The 18,389-nt window shown below is 40.5% G+C and overlaps 1 protein-coding gene across 5 annotated transcripts in view; it reads left to right on the top strand.

The window, feature by feature from the left end:
- Window positions 1–18,389, top strand: part of LOC140202214 (uncharacterized) — a 245,481-nt gene that overhangs the window by 19,910 nt on the left and 207,182 nt on the right. For 4 of the 5 annotated variants that reach the window (XM_072267081.1, XM_072267080.1, XM_072267082.1 and 1 more), the window contains one exon: window positions 7,927–8,028. In XM_072267081.1, the coding sequence (XP_072123182.1) occupies window positions 7,927–8,028 (102 nt within the window). Of the gene's footprint in view, window positions 1–3,736; window positions 3,839–7,926; window positions 8,029–18,389 lie in introns of those variants that run through there. The other variant, XM_072267083.1, reaches the window with a different exon arrangement.

Raw genomic sequence — 18,389 nt, 5'->3', positions numbered from 1 at the left:
TTCTGCATTAGGACTCCTAAATCCCTTTGCACCTCCGATTTCTGAATTTTTTCCCCATTTAGAAAATAGTCTTAGTCTTTATTCCTTTGACCAAAGTCCATGACCATATACTTCTCTGCACTGCATTCCACCTGCCACTTCTTTGCCCATTCTCCTAAACTGTTCCTCTGCAGGTTTCCTACTTCCGGAATGCCACCTGCCCCTCCACCTACCTTTGCATCATTTGCAAATTTTGCCACAAATCCATCAATTCTGTTATCCAGGTCATTAACATACTGTACATTGTGAAAAGTAGCAGACACAACACTGACCCCTGTAGAATGCCGCAATGCATTGGCAGTTAATCAGTAAAGGCCCCCTTTACTCCCACTCTTTGCCTCCTGCCAATCATAGAATCGGACAGGAGAGGATAGTGGAGTAAAGAGGAGGAGGTGAGGAACTGAAGGGAATTGATGGGCTGGAAAGGAGGATGGAGGCGTAGAAGAGAAGGGGTGAGAGAATGTCAGGATACCTCGAAGCAATCTGCAGCTAAGTAAATCCTTCTTTTAGTAAATGCTTAGATGCAAGAAATATGGCAGCCAATTGCACATTACAAATACCCACAAACAGCATTGTGTTAATGCCTATATTGTCTGTCTATTATTGAAGCTAAATGAGAAATACATTACGTACAGCACTCCAGGGAAATCTTCCTGCTCTTCTTCAAAGCTGAGCCATGAATCTTTTACATCTGTGAAAGGACAGCCAAGAATTTGATTTATCATCCATCTAAATAACACTACTTCAGAACTTTACTGGAAATTTTGTATTTATTTTAGGGCTTAAACTTCAAAATATTCTGACAGAGAAACAAGAGTGCTATCAACTAAATCATGACTTGAACATAAAATCTACATCCTGATACCGTCCTATCAAATGTCCTCTGCATCATTTCCAAGTGTGACACTTGGACACACTGTTCCAGTTGTGGGCTTTGAGGTTTCCAGTAGGAAGCACATTGCAGGATAGTTTGCGGAAAAACAAAGAATCAGCACCATAGCTGTTGGAACAATGTTTCTTGAAAGTCTTCTTAGTAATCAGAATGATATGAGAGAACCTATAAATATTTTAGTACAATTTGGCAGCTTAATTCCTTAAAATATATACTGTACTACCATACAGAACCTTGCATCTTATTAATAATGGCAGGGCAACAAGGATTGGTGATAGTAGAAATGATAGAAAAGACTATGGTGGTGGTATCATGAATTATATACTGCCAAATTTATTTCTTTAAGTTCCTGAGTGGGTGATACATTAACAGTGGGGCAAGGGCAGTACATTATCTGTGTCTTCAATGAAGAAGTCTGTATCCTTAAATAATGAACTTTAATGATTGAATGAATGGTAGAACGACTTGGAAGAAGGGTGAATTCAATTTCCAATTAGGTGCGGATGGCAAAGATGGGGGGAGGGGTAAGACTTTTTAAAAAGTGTAAATGTAATTCCCTACCTGGAGGAATAAGAATCCAGAATTGCAAATGATCATTTTCTTTTTCTTCTCTTCATCTGGCATAAAATGACAGCCCAGTGTAATCTCTCAAACTATATATTCCATCAGCCTCTCCTGGGCATTTGTATACTCTGTCGCTTTAAGTGGAAGCTTGGTGGTTAGTGGACACCATTCACACATGCTACATGAGATAACAGAAAATGTGGGAAGTACTCAACAGGTCAGGCTACCTCTTGGGCAAACAAAGTAACTTTTCAGTTTGAAGCTTCTGAAGTTGTTCTCTACTGTCTGAGAGATCTATCTGTCTCACTTGCGGAAGAGTTTGCAACCTAAAATGTTAACTCTGTCAACTCTGTTTCTCTTCCCACAGATGAAATCTGCTAAGGTTTTTCCAGTATTTCCTGTTTTCATTTTAGATTTCCAGTGTCTGCGTTTTTTTTATTTTTCAAGTTATCTGAGTAGATCTTTCATGACTTGTTCTGAAACAACCTTATCTTGAATTTTGCCTTTACGGTTTGACCCATGACTCTCTATCAGGGACGAAGTTGTCTAATGTAGTATATGATGAAGGAACAGGTCTAGGTTTTTTCTGTGGCAATCCCATTGCCTTGCAGAATACAGATTTTGTTCAGTTTTGTCTGTATTCTTCAGAGATCTATAAGCTTCATATATAAATATTTTGTGACTTTTAAGCCCCTGAGTCTTTATCTAATTTAGGTCTTCAGTGTTCAGTTGAAACAAATAATTTTTATCATCTTGTGTTTTCATTGTCAGTAGAAGAATTAGGATTTATGGTGTTGTATCACATAATTTGATGGTTGAGGATACAGGAAGTTTAAAGTATGATTTAACCTGTCAACATTTTATGAGTTTCAGCATAATGTTAAGTACAGTGTAAAGTTAATTGACAATCATTACATTGCTAAATATGTCTCAATAGGTAGTAATTTTGTACTTTTAATTCTCACTACAGGAACTTGAATGCTAGTCCATCATGTTCTAATGCAATGCTGAGGGAATGTTGTATTGTTAGAGTTGTATCTTTCAGATGAGATGTTGAACAAGGAGCCAAGCTGCTTTTCAAATAACATCACATATTAAGTGAAGTCTGGTGATTTGTCACATTCTTGTTTTGAGGGAACTGATTGAGTGGAAGTAATTGTTGCATTTCCTGCATTAAATAATGACAAGCTTCAAAGATTCACACTTAGCTGTAAAGTGATTTGAAATACAGGTGTCCCCTGCTTTTTGAACGTTCGCTCTACGAAACCTCACTGTTACATTAGTACCCTGTTTTCACTTTCAGAAGGTGTTTTCACTGTTACGAAAAAGAAGCAGCGCGTGAAAAAATCAGCTCGTGCCCCGAGCAGCCGCTCTCCCCCGGATTCGGAACAGCATTCTTGCCGGCATTGCTTAAACACGAGCCTGTGAGCAGCCGTTTCCAAGATGAGCTCTAAGGTATCGGAAAAGCCTGAAAGAGCTTGTAAGGGTGTTACACTTAGCGTAAAACTAGACATAATTAAGCATTTCGATCGTGGTGAACGAAGTAAGGACAACGTGAGTTTGGCTTGTGGAAGCTGACGAACATGATGTTGAAGAAGTTTTGGCATCCCATGACCAAGAACTGACAGATGAAGAGCTGATGCAATTGGAAGAAAAAGGATAACAATTGAAACTGAAAGAGTAATGATAAAGTATGACTTTAATTTTGAAAGGGTACATCGGTTTAGGGGATATTTGCAGGATGGTTTGAGTCCTTACAAAGAACTGTGTGATAGAAAAATGCGCGAGGCTTAGCAGTCAAGCAAGCCTTCCACATCAGCCAGAGCAGACGATGAACCTGGACCTTCGACATCGAGGCGGGCAGAGATTGAAGAAGATGAGCTGCCTGCCCTAATGGAAACAGACGACGATGAGATGACACCCCGGTGTCCCACCACCCCAACCCCCAGGCCACGGACAGATACCGATTTGCGGAGAATGCAACAGTAGCCGGGAGGCACACAGCACATCTTTAAGAAAAAAGCCGAAATAAACATGCTAATTAATTAGGTGCCACCGACACGTAATTGTTGGCCCAGATCAGAGATGATACAATCAGAAATCGGCACTGATCTGGGCCGATAATTACATGTCGGGTGGCACCTAATTAATTAGCTTGTTTAGTTCGGCTTTTTTCTTAAAAATGTGCTGTGTGCCTCCCAGCTACTGCTGTACCTCTGCATGCTTCGCGGCAATGTATCGCTCGGCGGCCTGGAGGGTGGGGGCCACTGCACCATCCCAACCTGTGACAACTCAGTCTAACACACCATCATCAGTGTGCTCGACGCTGTCTTCCCGATTCCGGTAAGTGATACTACACTGTACATACATTATTTCTACTTTATATAGGCTGTGTATTTTTATGTGTTAGTTGGTATGATTTGGCAGCTTCATAGCTTAAAGGTTACTGGAGAGTGCTTGCGCCGTGTTTTTGCTAACAGCGCTTGCGCGAGATTTTTGCTACGGAGAACAGCTCAGTAATGATTGTGGAAAAGTATTTCTACTTTATATAGGCTGTGTATTTATCATATCATTCCTGCTTTTACTATATGTTACTGTTATTTTAGGTTTTATGTGTTATTTGGCATGATTTGGTAGGTTATTTTTGGGTCTGTGAACGCTCACAAAATTTTCCCATATAAATAAATGGTAATTGCTTCTTCGCTTTATGACATTTCGGCTTACGAACCGTTTCATAGGAACGCTCTACCTTCGGATGGCGGGGGAAACCTGTACTATACTTAAGGTTAATGAAAGCTTTTTTTTAAGTCTAAGTATTTCTTATCTTTAGAAGGGAACTTAGACTATTTACTTCTGGACAAATCATTGAAATTAGTTTAAGGGCAATCCATGTGCAAAGGCAACAATGCAATGGGAAAATTAAGTGAGCAAGGACAAAAATGGATAGTTGAGATAATTCATAAAGCCACGACAATTCACAATTCAGGGGCAACTGCTCCCTGACAAATGTTGCCATCATGTTTATGCATAGCAAATGTGAGCATTGTTTCCACATTGTTAAGGGCATTCACAATCTGACCCATAATGTGAAAGGTCCAGCAGCTGTATTCCATCTACAGGTGCTAAATTTTAGCTGCAAAAAAACCAGAGTTTTTGGATTGGTAACCAGCACATCATAATCAAACTCTGAGAGCAGCCCTGTTACCGGAGAAAGTAGTTAAAAAAGCAAATAAGACACCCAATCATTAGTGAATTGGATGATTTTGCTCGCTGGATGATTTGAGATTATTTACCTTGCACTCTTTGCAGTTGTGCAGCTATGAACTCCCCCACCCTTGAGTTGTTCCGTGTGGCCAGTTATCAGAGTAGAAGCAATGAACATGTCCATTCTTGCCTGAAGCAATATACTTCGTACATATGGCTCGAATCTAGTATTAAAGCATGGGTGGATTTACAAAATAATGAAAGCACTTATGTCTCCATGACCTTGTTTTTGTCATTTGCTATTTTTGCATTCATCTGGGAACAATTATGTAATTCACAAGGCTACTGAACTGCCTGAAGGCTTCTATCTTATTGCACATTGCTTTCCATTCAGCGTGTGACAGAAACATATGTGTATTAGCTTGGATGTGAATAAATGGATGCCCAAGTCTTTGCCAAACTTCATGCATGTTTTGGAGGAGAAATCTAGGAAAGTAAATGTGAGCCAAGAAATAGGATCTGCTGGCATCTGTTTTTCATGTGCAATGCATGGATAGAACTGATTTTACTCACGCGAGAAATCATTCCCGGAGGAAATTACACCCATTGAAAGAATGGCCTGGGCATTTCCTGGTCATCTAAGACATCACATGTTCCCCCCCCCACCCCACACTGACATATATTAGATATTAATGATACAATTCATCACCTTTGTTGAACACCAACATTACAACTAGGAGTGCATGGTGAGTGCTCTGTTGCTTTTTTGTCTATTTAGAGGAACACCGCTGATGACAAGCAACTTCAGAACTCAGTGGTCTTTTCAAAAGTCTGATAAATTTGACGGAGTGTGCTAAAGCTAACAGACGATATTTTTGCCATTTAGGTGCCAAGATACTCAAACCATGGGTACTTTAATGGTGCTCCACTGGAAGCACTCTATAAGTAACTCTTCTAGCTGAAACAAGGGAGGTGTATTGCCAGCAGCTGCCACACCAGTGTGAGTTTTCTCACACTATGATTTTAGCCCTAAACGTGGATAGATCTCAGCAGTGCTGTTGTACTTTGAAGTGTTTTTAACAATAAAAATACAAACATCAGAAGTGATAATATTTTACAGTCTGTAATTCCTTTCCAATGTCCTTTCCTTGTATGTTGATTTCAATGACTTGGTGCTTCAATTTATCATATGGTCTATGGCTTTGTTCTTGTACCAGTTGCAAATACAATTCGGGATTGGTGAGAAATTAGTTTCCTTAAGTGATTGACATGTTCCGAGTAACAGAAATGGCAGATATTGGACAACGATCTCATAAGGTCAGAGCAGAGTCCAGAATACAGAGGATACAAAGAATTGCACATTGAGAGTGTATTCATTTTTCTTCTCCCACTTAATTAATTTTTCTTCTGCTTTCTTAGCTTTCTCCTCCCTTTTGTATATGGCCAGCCTGAGGACATCATCATCATCATTATATGCCATGTCGTGTGATGTGGACGATCATGTTCTCGTGAACAAGATTGTTCTTGGCAAATTTTTCTACAGAAGTGGTTTTCTATTACCGCCTTCTGGACAGGGTCTTTACAAGATGGGTGATCCCAGCCACTTTCAATACTCTTCAGAGATTGTCTGCCTGGTGTCAGTGGTCGCGTACCCAGTGCTTGTGATAAGCGCCAGCTGCTCATATGACCATCCACCACCTGCTTCCATGGCTTTATGTGACCCTGATCAGGCTGGGGGGAGGGGGGGGTGCTAAGCAGGTACTACACTTTGCCCAAGGGTGATGAGCTAGTGGAAGGAAGCAGTGCCTTACACCACCTTTGGTAGAGACTTATCTCCACACCACCACCTACAAGGACGAGAAAACCAGATGGCTCTTCAAGTCTGTGCATCATTCACTATGATTACTATTAATCTGATCTCTTACTGAACTCAACTTCCTACCTTTTCCCTAGAATTGTTAACTATCCTGTATAACATTTATTAACGTACATAAAATGTGATTGTTTTAGAGAGCATGGAAAGAAGATTTACAAAAACATTTCCAGCATTTTAGCAGTAGGGACAGATCAGCTAATCTGGGGTTATTAACAAGAAGATATTAAAGAGAAATTAAATTGATATTTATAGAATTATAAAGGTTTGTTGCAGAATGGATATGATGGAACTATTTTCAAATTTGTGGGGAGTAACAAGAGTGAATATCAGAAGGTTTAGAGAGGAGATGAGCCTGGAACCAATGCCTGAGAGTGTGTGGCAAAGACAGAAACTTGTATTAATGACCACTTCAAAAGGATTTTCTGGGAAGCTATAATCCAATGGCTGGAAAGTGAGTTTGGGAATCTCTTTAGTAGTCAATCTCTTTAGTAGTCCCTCCATGTATGTGATACATGTAGTAAATCTCTTTAGTAGTCCCTCCATGTATGTGATACATGTAGTAAATCTCTTTAGTAGTCCCTCCATGTATGTGGATGGATGAATTGAATGCCATTTTTGTTTTCCAATGAGAATTTTGGTATATGGATCTTGAACAAAGATGCAGTGGAACTCTGACAGTACCCAAGCCTGTTCTGTTTTCATACACTGTGCCATTGATCATCTTGTAAATTGTAGTGCAGCAATTTTGATAAAGATTTGATGATGATCCTTCAGTGATACCAGGACTGAGAGTCTTTAGTTTATCACAATTTTGATACATTTATTTTATCACCTTCTGAAATATTTTGTTTGAGTTATAATTAGTCTACTGCGAAGTGAAAAATGCCAAGGCCAATAGAGGGAAAAGGTGGGAGAAATTTTATTTAACATAGAAGTATTTGAGGAATAGAATGGCCTACCAGAAAGAATAGCTGAAACTCAGTCAGTGAAAACATTTCAAGGAGAATTGGCTAAATACTTAAATTAGAAAAAATACTGAAATTTAGAGGATTACTCTTTCCAGGTTTTTTCCCCCACTCTACGTGTTGCATGAAATTCAGCTTAAATTTTGTGGTTGCAAATAGGATATAAGACTTCTGGGTTTTATTAAACAAATTTCTGTGTCTGAACCAGTGAGGAAATATGATGGATTCCTTGAGAACACTATGTACCTGTCTTTGGATATGCCTGAATTTCTAATATTTTGTATTCTGAATTAAACTGATAGGTTTCTCTGAGCTGTAAAGTATTGAAATAATTACCATAGTTTAGTAATACTTACAAAACATTTGGCAATTCTTCTGTCTTTCAGAAAGGATCTCCTCCTCGGTTCAACCACATTGCTTCCATACCACCTCTTTTTCGAAGACTAAGCTTTAGCCGAGCCAAAACTCCAGTGGAAAATCAACGCTTCGTAAGTACCAACCTAAGGGCTAAAATTTCACCTTGGTCATATTTTGGCTGGCTTGCTAACAAGGTGGGCAGACAACACAGGCAGAGAACCATCAGACTTGGGGTTAGCATTGAGATATAGTTGGCAGAATCTGCATCAAGCCTTTGCACCCATTGTTGACACTCACTAGGATGCCTAGTGGTGGAAGTGGAATGTTTCTGCCTTGTATTAGAAACCAACAGTTTTTACTCTATGTTCTTGTGGTTCATTAGTATCATGAGGTGAAAAGTATTCCCTCACTTACATTCAACTGTAATGGGAAAAAAAGACAAGATTATATTTAACTTCAAAACAATTTATATCAATGCATTAAATTACTTGTGAGATCCGACATTCGTGTAATAATATATTACACAATAATTAATCATTCATTTAAATATTTATATTCAGCATGTTACTTACCTGCTTGTGCATGAGATCTCCCTTGAAACATTGCAGGAGAGACTGGTCACTAAGCATTTTTTTTGGCCTTTAATATTAATTAATTGAAACCAACTGAAATCTATTGGCCTTTAAAAACCTCCTTACTTTGATTCAGATCTGACCTTCAGAATGTGGTTTTAATGTTTGAACAAATCCAGTCACATGAACAACTCAAAAAGTCTTTTACCAACAGACATAGAGAAATTAACACAGCTATTACAGTTTTTTAATGGATGGAATCATAATTTTTTATCACATCTTGTAAAATATTTTTATTGGTTTCTAGTCAAGCACTCTTTTGCTGACCTTATTGTAGAGAAAAATTCCAGAAAAGGGAGAACTCCTATATTAAAAAAAATCAGATGCCAACTTCTTCACAAATCTCCCAGATGATTTATGAATTAAAATAATTTAAATCCTTTAATAGTAGGACACTATTATCCTCGGACTTATATAGGGAGCCTTGCAGATAAGGCAGATGATCTGAAAGCAGGAATTAGCATATGATATTGTTGCAGCCATTCAAACATGGATGAGGAATGGGCAGGACTGCCAACTCCGTGCTCCAGGGTATTGCAGTTCCAGGCGTAATAGGGAGATGTACAAAAGGATGTTGTACTGTTGATCAGGTAGAGCATTACAGCAGTACTTGGGAAGGATCAACCTATGAGGCCATAGGGGTAGAACTTAGAAATAGGAAGTGCCTTCACTTTGAAGTTATACTATGACCTTAATAGTCAGTGGGAATCAGAGGAAAAGCAATGTAGGCAAATTGCTGTGGGTGAAAAATAGGAATCAAAGTGCAATGCAGATTTATTATCAAAGTATGCATATATCACCAGATACTACCTTGAGACTCATTTTCTTGCATTTACATGAAAATACAGAAATGCAATAAATTTTTTGAAAATTTATAAAGAAGACAAACAACCAAGAAGACAAATCATAAATGTAATACAAAAGTTAATAAATAACATTCAGAATTTGAATTGTAGAGTTCCTGAAAATGAGTCAATAGGTTGTGGAGTTGGTTCAGCATTGACGTGAGTGAAGATATCCACACTGATTCAGGAGCCTGATAGTTGTAGCTCTTGAACTGTTCCAGAACCTGGTGGCATGGGACCTAAGGCTCCTGTGCCTCCTCAATGTTTCCATCCTATGCCGTGATGCAACCTGTCAGGATGCTCTCCTCTGTATACCTATAGAAACTTGTCAAAGTTTTAGATAACATGCTGAATCTATGCAAACTTATAAGAAGATAGAGGCATTGTTCTGCTTTTGTTGTGATGGTACTTATGTGCTGGTCCCAGGAAGATCATCTGATATGTTAATGCCAAGGGAATTAAAGTTATGGGCCCCATCCACCTCCCATCCCCGAATGAGGATTGGCTCATGGACCTCTGGTTTTTTCCACCTGTTGTCAATAATCAACGCTTTGATTTTGCTGATGCACCATTCAACCAGATTTTAAATCTTCCTCCTATATACTGATTCATCAGCGCCTTTGATTTGGCCAGACTTAACTATGGCTTTGGAGTTGTACTTAGCCACACAGTCATATGTATGAAGTGAGCAGAGCAGGGGGCTAAGCACACAGAATTGTGGTGCAGCTGTTTTGATGGTGATTGTGGAGGAAGTGCTTGTGGTTGTGAGGGATCTTAGTATCCCAGTATCGTTTGTGAGTGCTTTAGTGTATGGGGTTTAGTTGGAGTTGAATTAGTTGGAGTAAAATAGATTTAAGAAAGGTTTTTATAACATATCATAAACATGAGAAATTCTGTAGATGTTGAAAATCCAAAGCAACACACACAAAATGCTGGAGGAACTCAGCAGGTCAGGCAGCATCTATGGAAGTGAGTAAACAGGTGATGTTTTGGGTCAAGACCCTTCTTCAAGACTGAAAAGGAAGAGAGAAGATGCTGGAATGAAAGGGTGATGGAAGGGGAAGGAGGATAGCTAGAAGGAGATGGGTGAAGCCAGGTAGGTAGGAAAAGTAGAAGGCTGGAGAGGAAAGAATCTGATAGCAGAGGAGAGTGGACCATAGGAGAGAGGGAAGGAGGAAGTGACATGGGAAGGTGATAGGCAAGTGAGAAGAGGACAGAGTGGGGAATAGAAGAAGAGGGGAGGGGGAGGGAAGTTTTGTTTACTGGAAGGAGAAATTGATAATTCATGCCATCACATTGGAGGCTACCCAGACCAAATTTAAAGGTGTTGCTCCTCCACCTTGAGGGTGGGTGGCATCATCTTGGCATAAGGGGAGGCCAGGGATCGACATGTTGGAATAGGAATGTGAACCAGAATTAAAATATTGACCACTGGGAAGTTCCACTTTTGGCAGATGGAGCAGAGGTGTTCGACAAAGTGGTCCCCCAGTTTACAACAGTTCTCACCAATATAGAGGAGGCCACATCGGGAGCACTGCACACAATAGGCAACCCCAGCAGATTTGCAGATGAAGTGTTGCCTCACCTGGACAGACTGATTGGGGCCCTGAATGGGGACGAGGGAGTAGGTGTAGTACCTTGGCTGCTTATAGGGATAAGTGACGGTTAGTGGGGAGGGGCGAATGGACAAGGGAATCACGGAGGGTGTGATCCCTTCAGAAAGTGGGGGAGGGGGGTGGAGATAAAGATATGTTTGGTGGTAGGATCCCTTTGAAGATGGCAGAAGTTGTGAAGGTTATGGGGTGGTATGGAAGGACAAGAGGAACTCTATCAGTAAGGTGGCAAGAAGTTGGGGTGAGCTCATATGTTCACAAATGGAGGAGAATGTCTGTGAGGGCAGCATCAATGGTGGAGGAAGGGAAGCCCTGTTCATTGAAGAAGGAGGTCATTCCTGATGTCCTGGAAAGGAAAGATGCATTTTGGGAACAGATGAGATGGAGGCAATGGAACTGAGAAAAGGGAATAGCATTTTTATAGGCTAAGTCCAGAGTGATACTCAAAAAGGGGCTGTACTCGACCTTGTTGGATCAAGAGATGATATGATCCAGAAATCTCTTTGGAAGTCAAAGTTCAATGTTCAAAGTAAATTTATTATGAAACTACATATCTCTCTGTATATACTACCCTGTTCTGTGAACAATTCTGTGATGGGGTGAGTGAAATTGAATAAAGTTATCCCTTCTGATTCAAGAGCCTGTGGTTGAGGGGAATAACTGTCCCAGAACGTGGTGGTGTGGGTCCTAAGGCTCCTGTACTTCCTGGCAGCATTGAGAAGAGAGCATGGGCTTGATGGTGGGGTAGTTAATGATGGATACTGCTTTCCTTTGATAGCCAGTTTAGAACCCAATTCTAAACTTAGTGTAGATGTGCTCAATGATGGGGAGGGCTTTAACTGTGATGGACTGGTCTGCTTCCAATATTTTTTGCAGGTTTTTCTGTTCAAGGACGTCGGTATTTCCATTCCAAGCTGTAATGCAGGAATGAGATGTAAATCTTGTGCCTCTAGCCATTTTATTAGGTGTTCATAACATTGAAATAACATTAACCTGGATTAATGTTTCCTACAAGGAAGGGAGAGAACAAAGTAAAACCAAAATACAAACGTTTGTAGTTGTGGTTGCCTTGTCCTAAAAACTAATTCCGACTAGACAAATAAGAGACCCATTGATAAGATTCGGGTAAGGTTCCAAGTTTGGTAAGATTAGGGAACCTTGGTTTGATCAGAAGTAGGAAGGAAGCAAATGTCAGGTATGAGTATTTGCTATTAAATGAGTCCTTTGGAGTTTATTGGGGATATTAAAGAGAATTTAAGAAAGAAATTAGGAGAACAAAAGGAGGAGATGAAATAGCCTTGGGAAGCAGGATTAAGGAGAATTCTGAAACTGTTTATAAGTATTTTAGAAGCAAGTGGGTTTTTAGGAAAAGAAAAGTGGACTCTGTGTGGGGCTGGGTGGTATGAACAGGATTATAAGTAAATTCTTCTCATTGGCATTTATGAGGGAGAAAGATGTAGAGGATGGAGAGTTATGGAAGGGGTATACTAATACCCTGGAACGTATTGTTAGAGACAATTGCTAGATATTGAGATGGGTAGATCATTAGAGACTGATGGCATATATCCCAACATGCAATGGGAAGCAAGGGAGCGGATTGCTGTGACTCTGACAAAGACTTTTGCATCTTCATTAGATACCAGGTGAGGTACCAGAAGACTGGAGGATGGCTATTGTTGTTCACTTAATCAGAAGGAAGAACAGGTGGGGAAAGTACAGGCTGGTGAGCCTTGCATCAATGGTTGGAAAATTATTGGAAAAATATTCTAAGAGACAGAATTTACATTTACTTTGAAAGGCAAGGACTGTTTAGGAGAAGTCCATGTCGTTTGTGCTGGAGAAATCCTTTATCACAAACTGATTTTAAGTTGGTAGGTAAGAAAATTGATGCAGGCAGGCCAGCAGATGGCATTTGTTTGGACTTTAGCAAGGCTTTTGATGAAATGCTACGTGATAAGCTAGTCTGGAAACTTAGGGCAATTGGGATTCAAGTTGCATTGGTAAATTGGGTTCTAAATTGGCTTGATGATAGGGAGCTGAGTGTAATGATGGAAAGGAGTTTTACTGACTGGAAGTCTGTAACCAGTGGCGTATCCCAGGGATGGGTTCCAGGTCCATTCTTGTTTATCATATACATAACTGACGAGGATGAGAGCTTAGGTGGACTGATTAGTATGTTTGATGATGACACAAAATATGGTGGAGTAATAGTGAAGAAGGTTACAGAGAGACATAGATCAGTTGGAAAGTTTGGCAGACTAGTGATAGTTTTAATTTAATGCAGGCAAGTGTGACGTAATTCATTTTGTGACATCAAATTCTAACAGGACATTTACAATAAATGGCAGAGACTTTAGGAATGTTGATGTACAAGGATGGACTTTGGGGTGCAATTTAGTAGCTTTATGAAGATGGCAATACAGGTGAATGGGACAGTGAATAAGGCATCAGCATGCTAGTCTTTGTAGGCTGAGGCATTTAGTGAAAACATTGGTCAGGCTGCACTTGGAGTGTTGTCTACAGTTCTGGTTGGTACACTACAAGAAGGATGTAGTCACAGCTGACATTCACCACTATGTGGCTGGGAATGGAGAACTTAATTATAAGAAGATAGGAACAGCTGAGTTTATTTTCACTGGAATGTAGAAGGCTGACTGCTGTCTCACAGAAGTTTATTAAATTATGAGGACTATGGATAAGGTAGATAATTTCCCCTAGGGCAGGGAAGTCTAAAACTGGACGGAATTGTGAGGGGAAAAATTTAAAGGAGATCCGAGGGTCAGGATTTTCACATAGAGAATGGCTATTATCAGGAATGAGCTGTCAGCGGAAGTGGTAGAGGATGACAGAATTACAACATTTAAAGGATGTTTTGACAGGTACTTGACAGGAAAGGAGTAGAGTGGAAGTTCCCTAACTTTTCTATGCCATGGGACCCCTACCATTACCCAGGGGGTCTGTGGACCCCAAGTTTGGAACATCTAGAGTAGAGGGACAAAGCCTTGATGTGAGCAGATGGGATTGGTGCATATAGATATGGATGAGTTGTGCCAATGGGCCCTCACTTGTGCTGTACGTCTGCACGACTCAATATAAGATAATAAGATTTCGGAGCCAAATTTCAACACTCACTGGCTAAAAAAAATTCCTCCTCATCTCCATTCTAAATGGATGCCTCTTTACTCTAAAGCTGTATCCTAGGTCCTAGGCTCTCTCACCATAAGAAACATCCTCTCCATATCCACTCTATCAAGGCCTTTCAACATTCAATAGGTTTTAATGAGGTCACCCCTCATTCTTCTACACTGCAGCACGTGCAGGCCCAGAGCCATCAAACCTCTGGACCCTCAACAATGCTTGCAAATACTTTCCTAGATAAGTATCCCAAAACTGCTTACGATGCTCCAAGTGTCGTCTGACCAATGCCTTATAAAGTCTCAGCATTACATCGTTGCTTTTATATTCTATTCCTCTTGAAATGAATGCTAATATTGCATTTCTCTTCCTTTTACTGAATCAACCTGCAAGTTAATCTTTAGGAATCATGCACAAGGGACTCCCAAGTCCCTTTGCATCACTGTTTTCTGAATTTTCTCCCCAGATAGAAAATAGTCTACATTTATATTTCTCCTACTAAAGTGCATGATTGTACTCTTCCCTACGCTATGTTTCATATACCCCTTGTTTGCTCATTCTCCTAATCTAAGTCCTTTTGCAGATTCCTTGCTTCCTCAACACTATCTGCCCCTCCACCTATTTCTGCAAACTTGGTCTCAAAGCCATCAATTCTTTCATCCAAATTGTGGACATACAACGTAAAAAGAATTGGTCCCAACATTGATCCCTGTGGAGAACCACTAGTCACCGGCAGTGAACCAGAAAAGGCCCCCTTTTTTTCCCACTCTTTGTCTCCTGCCAGTGAGCCAAGCCTTTATCCACCCTAGTATGTTTCCTATAGTATCATCTGCTCATGGTGTTATATCATCATGCCACAATTGGGGCCATGTTGCCTCTGTGAATCTTTGAAATGGAAGCCAATGCTAAGTAGAATGAATGGGGATTGTGCTTCATTGGGATGGCTGGAGGATGTGAAATTGAACTGGAGCAGATGCAAGACCTGACGTTGAGGCAGTGACAGCTTGAAGAACAGCAGTTGAAAGAAAATCAACAATTGAAAATTGTCCTTTGGCAAGGATTTGTTCTTAACTTTGAAAGCAAGGTACTTATGTAGGGCGTTAGCATGCTTTGATAATGTGATGAAGTGCTTCATAATTAGATAAGTTGCAGGCATTCTGCAAAGAATAATTTTCTGTGAATCGCAATGAGATGAATGAAAATAATTTAGATTTTGTTTGTGAAGGTGTTGTAGGAGTATGATTTGTGCCAGAGTATGAGAAAGATCAGGTTACACGATATTTGAAGGATATTCAATGAAGATCCAGGATTTTGGAGAGTCTTTTTTCTTGCCCTCCAAGTAACATTTAGAATGTGAGCACTTCAAATTTACTTTCAATCTCTGCTTGATTGCAGTATTCAGTTAATGCCACTAGAGAGAGTCAGAGACTTGTTAAACTGAAGCAATCTTGGAACATTTTTTATTAATGCCATTTAATCACTGCGATCACAATTAGGGCAAATTCAATGTTCCTAATGTTTACAGGAGAGAGTGATAGAGCAGGGTGTACTAGCCACAACAGGGAAACCAGCGAATACCAAGGTCCTGCAGGAATCAATGGCTCATCTCATATACATATTTATTTTTTCATTCTGTATCCCTTAGCCAGTGTTTGGCCATTTTGGGGGAAGGATGTTGTTGTGCCAGTAGGTTCAGAGGTTCTGAGACAAAGTGGAGGGAAGACAGTATGGGGTGAAGATGGGATTGTGGGTGGGTGAATCAGAAGAGGTCAAAGGCTAGGAGAGAGTGTTGGTTTCAGAGATTGTAGGGGGAAGATGGATTTTTAAAGGTCTGTCTTCTAAGGTAGTTGAAATTATTGGCAGCTGCAGTCCTCATGACTCATTGTGTTTCCCAAGCATCTGTCTGTGTGGTTATCCTTTAACTTGCCTGAATCAAAACTCGAAGAGGAAACTTTGGACGTTTGTTATGTCAGTCTTATCATTTTGAAATATTAACTCTTCCCCAGTGGGCATTTACCTTAATTGGATAGATTTGCAATGAAATATTGCTTCATCCCCTGTAATCATAGACTACTCCCATTCAGCATGCATTTTCAAATGACTTATTTGAATATTTATATCATCATGTAGAATTTACCATAAAAATATTCACTGAACTTTTGTTCCTGCATTTTCCTGTGGAAATACTCTGCAGGTGAGTCAGCATCTAAGATGAAAGTTAATGGTTGATATTAATGAATTTTGCTGAAAAGCCATTGATCTGAAACATTAATTGCTGGTAATGTAGGTACACAGTCTGATCCCATTAAAAAGATGTGCGAGTGACAATGTGGTCTGTCTTAGCAGGATCAGGTAGAGGATAAACATTGCAGAGAGACTGCTTTTGCAAAATGGTTCCATTAGGTATTGTCTGCCTACCCGAGTGAGTACATGAAGCGCCAGCTTAATATCTTAACTAAAAGGTAGTTTTAGTTGTTTAGCTTGAGTACTTTACTGGAATGCCAGCCAGTTCTTTGTGTTGGGATTTGAACCCCCAATATTCCAACTCTACAACTGAGAATACAGCTAACTGATTCATGTGATAGAAGCATGTCATCATTTGGAACTAGAATTTTTTTACAATAGGTACTTCAGGTGAAATATCTGTAAGGAAGAGGGTCACATCAACTGTTTCAGAACATTAAAGTGGTAAACACTAAGTGGCCATTGTCAGGAGTAGACCAATGGTGAGAGTTGAAGTGACAGGCTCTGGCTCGGAAGAGGTGTCGGCGCTGTGTAAAGCGTCTGTTAAGGTTTCCTTTTTGTTTTTTTTTCCCCCTCTCTTACTGTACCATTTACAAACGTTTGTAAATGGCTTAGGTGTGCTCTTCGTGCCGGATGTTGGAGAACTGGGAGACCCAGAGTCTCCCAGGGAAATATATCTGCATGAAGTGCATCCGGCTGCAGCTTCTTGAAGATCGTGTTAGGGCTCTGGAGCAGCAACTGGATGACCTTTGGCTTGTACGGGAGAGTGAGGATATAATTGATCAAAGTTGCAGGGAAGTAGTCACCCCGAAGTTGCAGGAGGCAAGTAGCTGGGTGACTGTCAGGAGAAATGGAAATAGGCAGTTAGAGCAGAGCACCCCTGTGGCCATTCCCCTCAAAAACAAGTATACTGCTTTGGATACTTTTGTGGGGGATGACCTCCTGGGAGAATGCCAGACCAGGTTAAAGGCACTGAGCATGGTTCTGTAGTGCAGAGGGAAAGAGAGAGAAGAAGGGAACAGTAGCGGTACGTGACTCGATAGTGAGGGAAACAGACAGGAGATTCTGTGGATGTGAACGAGACACCCGGGTGGTATGTTGCCTCGCAGGTGCCACGATCAGGGATGACTCAGATTGCATCCACAACATTTTGGCGTGGGAGGAGGAGCAGTCAGATGTCTTGGTACATGTTGGTATCAATGACATAGGAAGGAACAGCAATGGGGTCCTGAAAAGAGTATTTAGAGAGTTAGGTAGAAAGCTGAGAAGCAGGACCCCCTAGGTAGTAATTTCTGGATTGCTACCTATGCCACGTGCCACTGAGGGTAGAAACAGGATGGTCTGGCAGATAAATGCGTGGCTGAGAAGCTGGTGCAGAGGGCAGGGCTTCAGGTTCTTGGATAATTGGGATCTCTTCTGGGGGAGGTATGACCTGTTCAAAAGTGATAGGTTGCTCCTGAACCCGAGGGGGAACCAATATTCTTGCAGGCAGGTTTGGTAGAGCTGTTGGAGATTGTTTAAACTAACTTGGCGGGGGTTGGGGGGAGGGCGGTGGGAACCAGAGTGAAGAGACTCAGGAAATGACAGATAGTAAAAAAAGTAATGATAGCATGCAGTCAGATTGTCAGGAAGGGCAGGCAAGTGATGGAATTTAGTTGTAATCAACAGGCTGAGTATCAAATCATTAGGGATGAAGAGTCAGAAATGATAGCAAATACGGGATTCAAGGTGTTGTATCTAAATGTGAGTGATATAAGAAATAAGGTGAATGATCTTGTTGCAATATTACAGATTGCCAGGTGTGATGTTGTGGCCATAACTGAATCGTAGCTGAAGGATGGTTGTAGTTGGGAGCTGAATGTCTAAGGTTACATGTTATATCGGAGGGATAGGAAGGTAGGCAGAGGGGTGGTGCTGCTCTACTGGTAAAGAATAGCATCAAATTGGTAGGAAGATGTGACATAGGAACAGAAGATGTTGAATCCTCGTGGGTTGAGTTAAGAAACTGCAAGGGTAAAAGGAC

This window comes from Mobula birostris, chromosome 8, assembly GCF_030028105.1.
Source record: "Mobula birostris isolate sMobBir1 chromosome 8, sMobBir1.hap1, whole genome shotgun sequence".
NCBI classification, from domain to species: domain Eukaryota; kingdom Metazoa; phylum Chordata; class Chondrichthyes; order Myliobatiformes; family Myliobatidae; genus Mobula; species Mobula birostris.
This window is presented reverse-complemented; position numbering and strand designations above follow the sequence as displayed.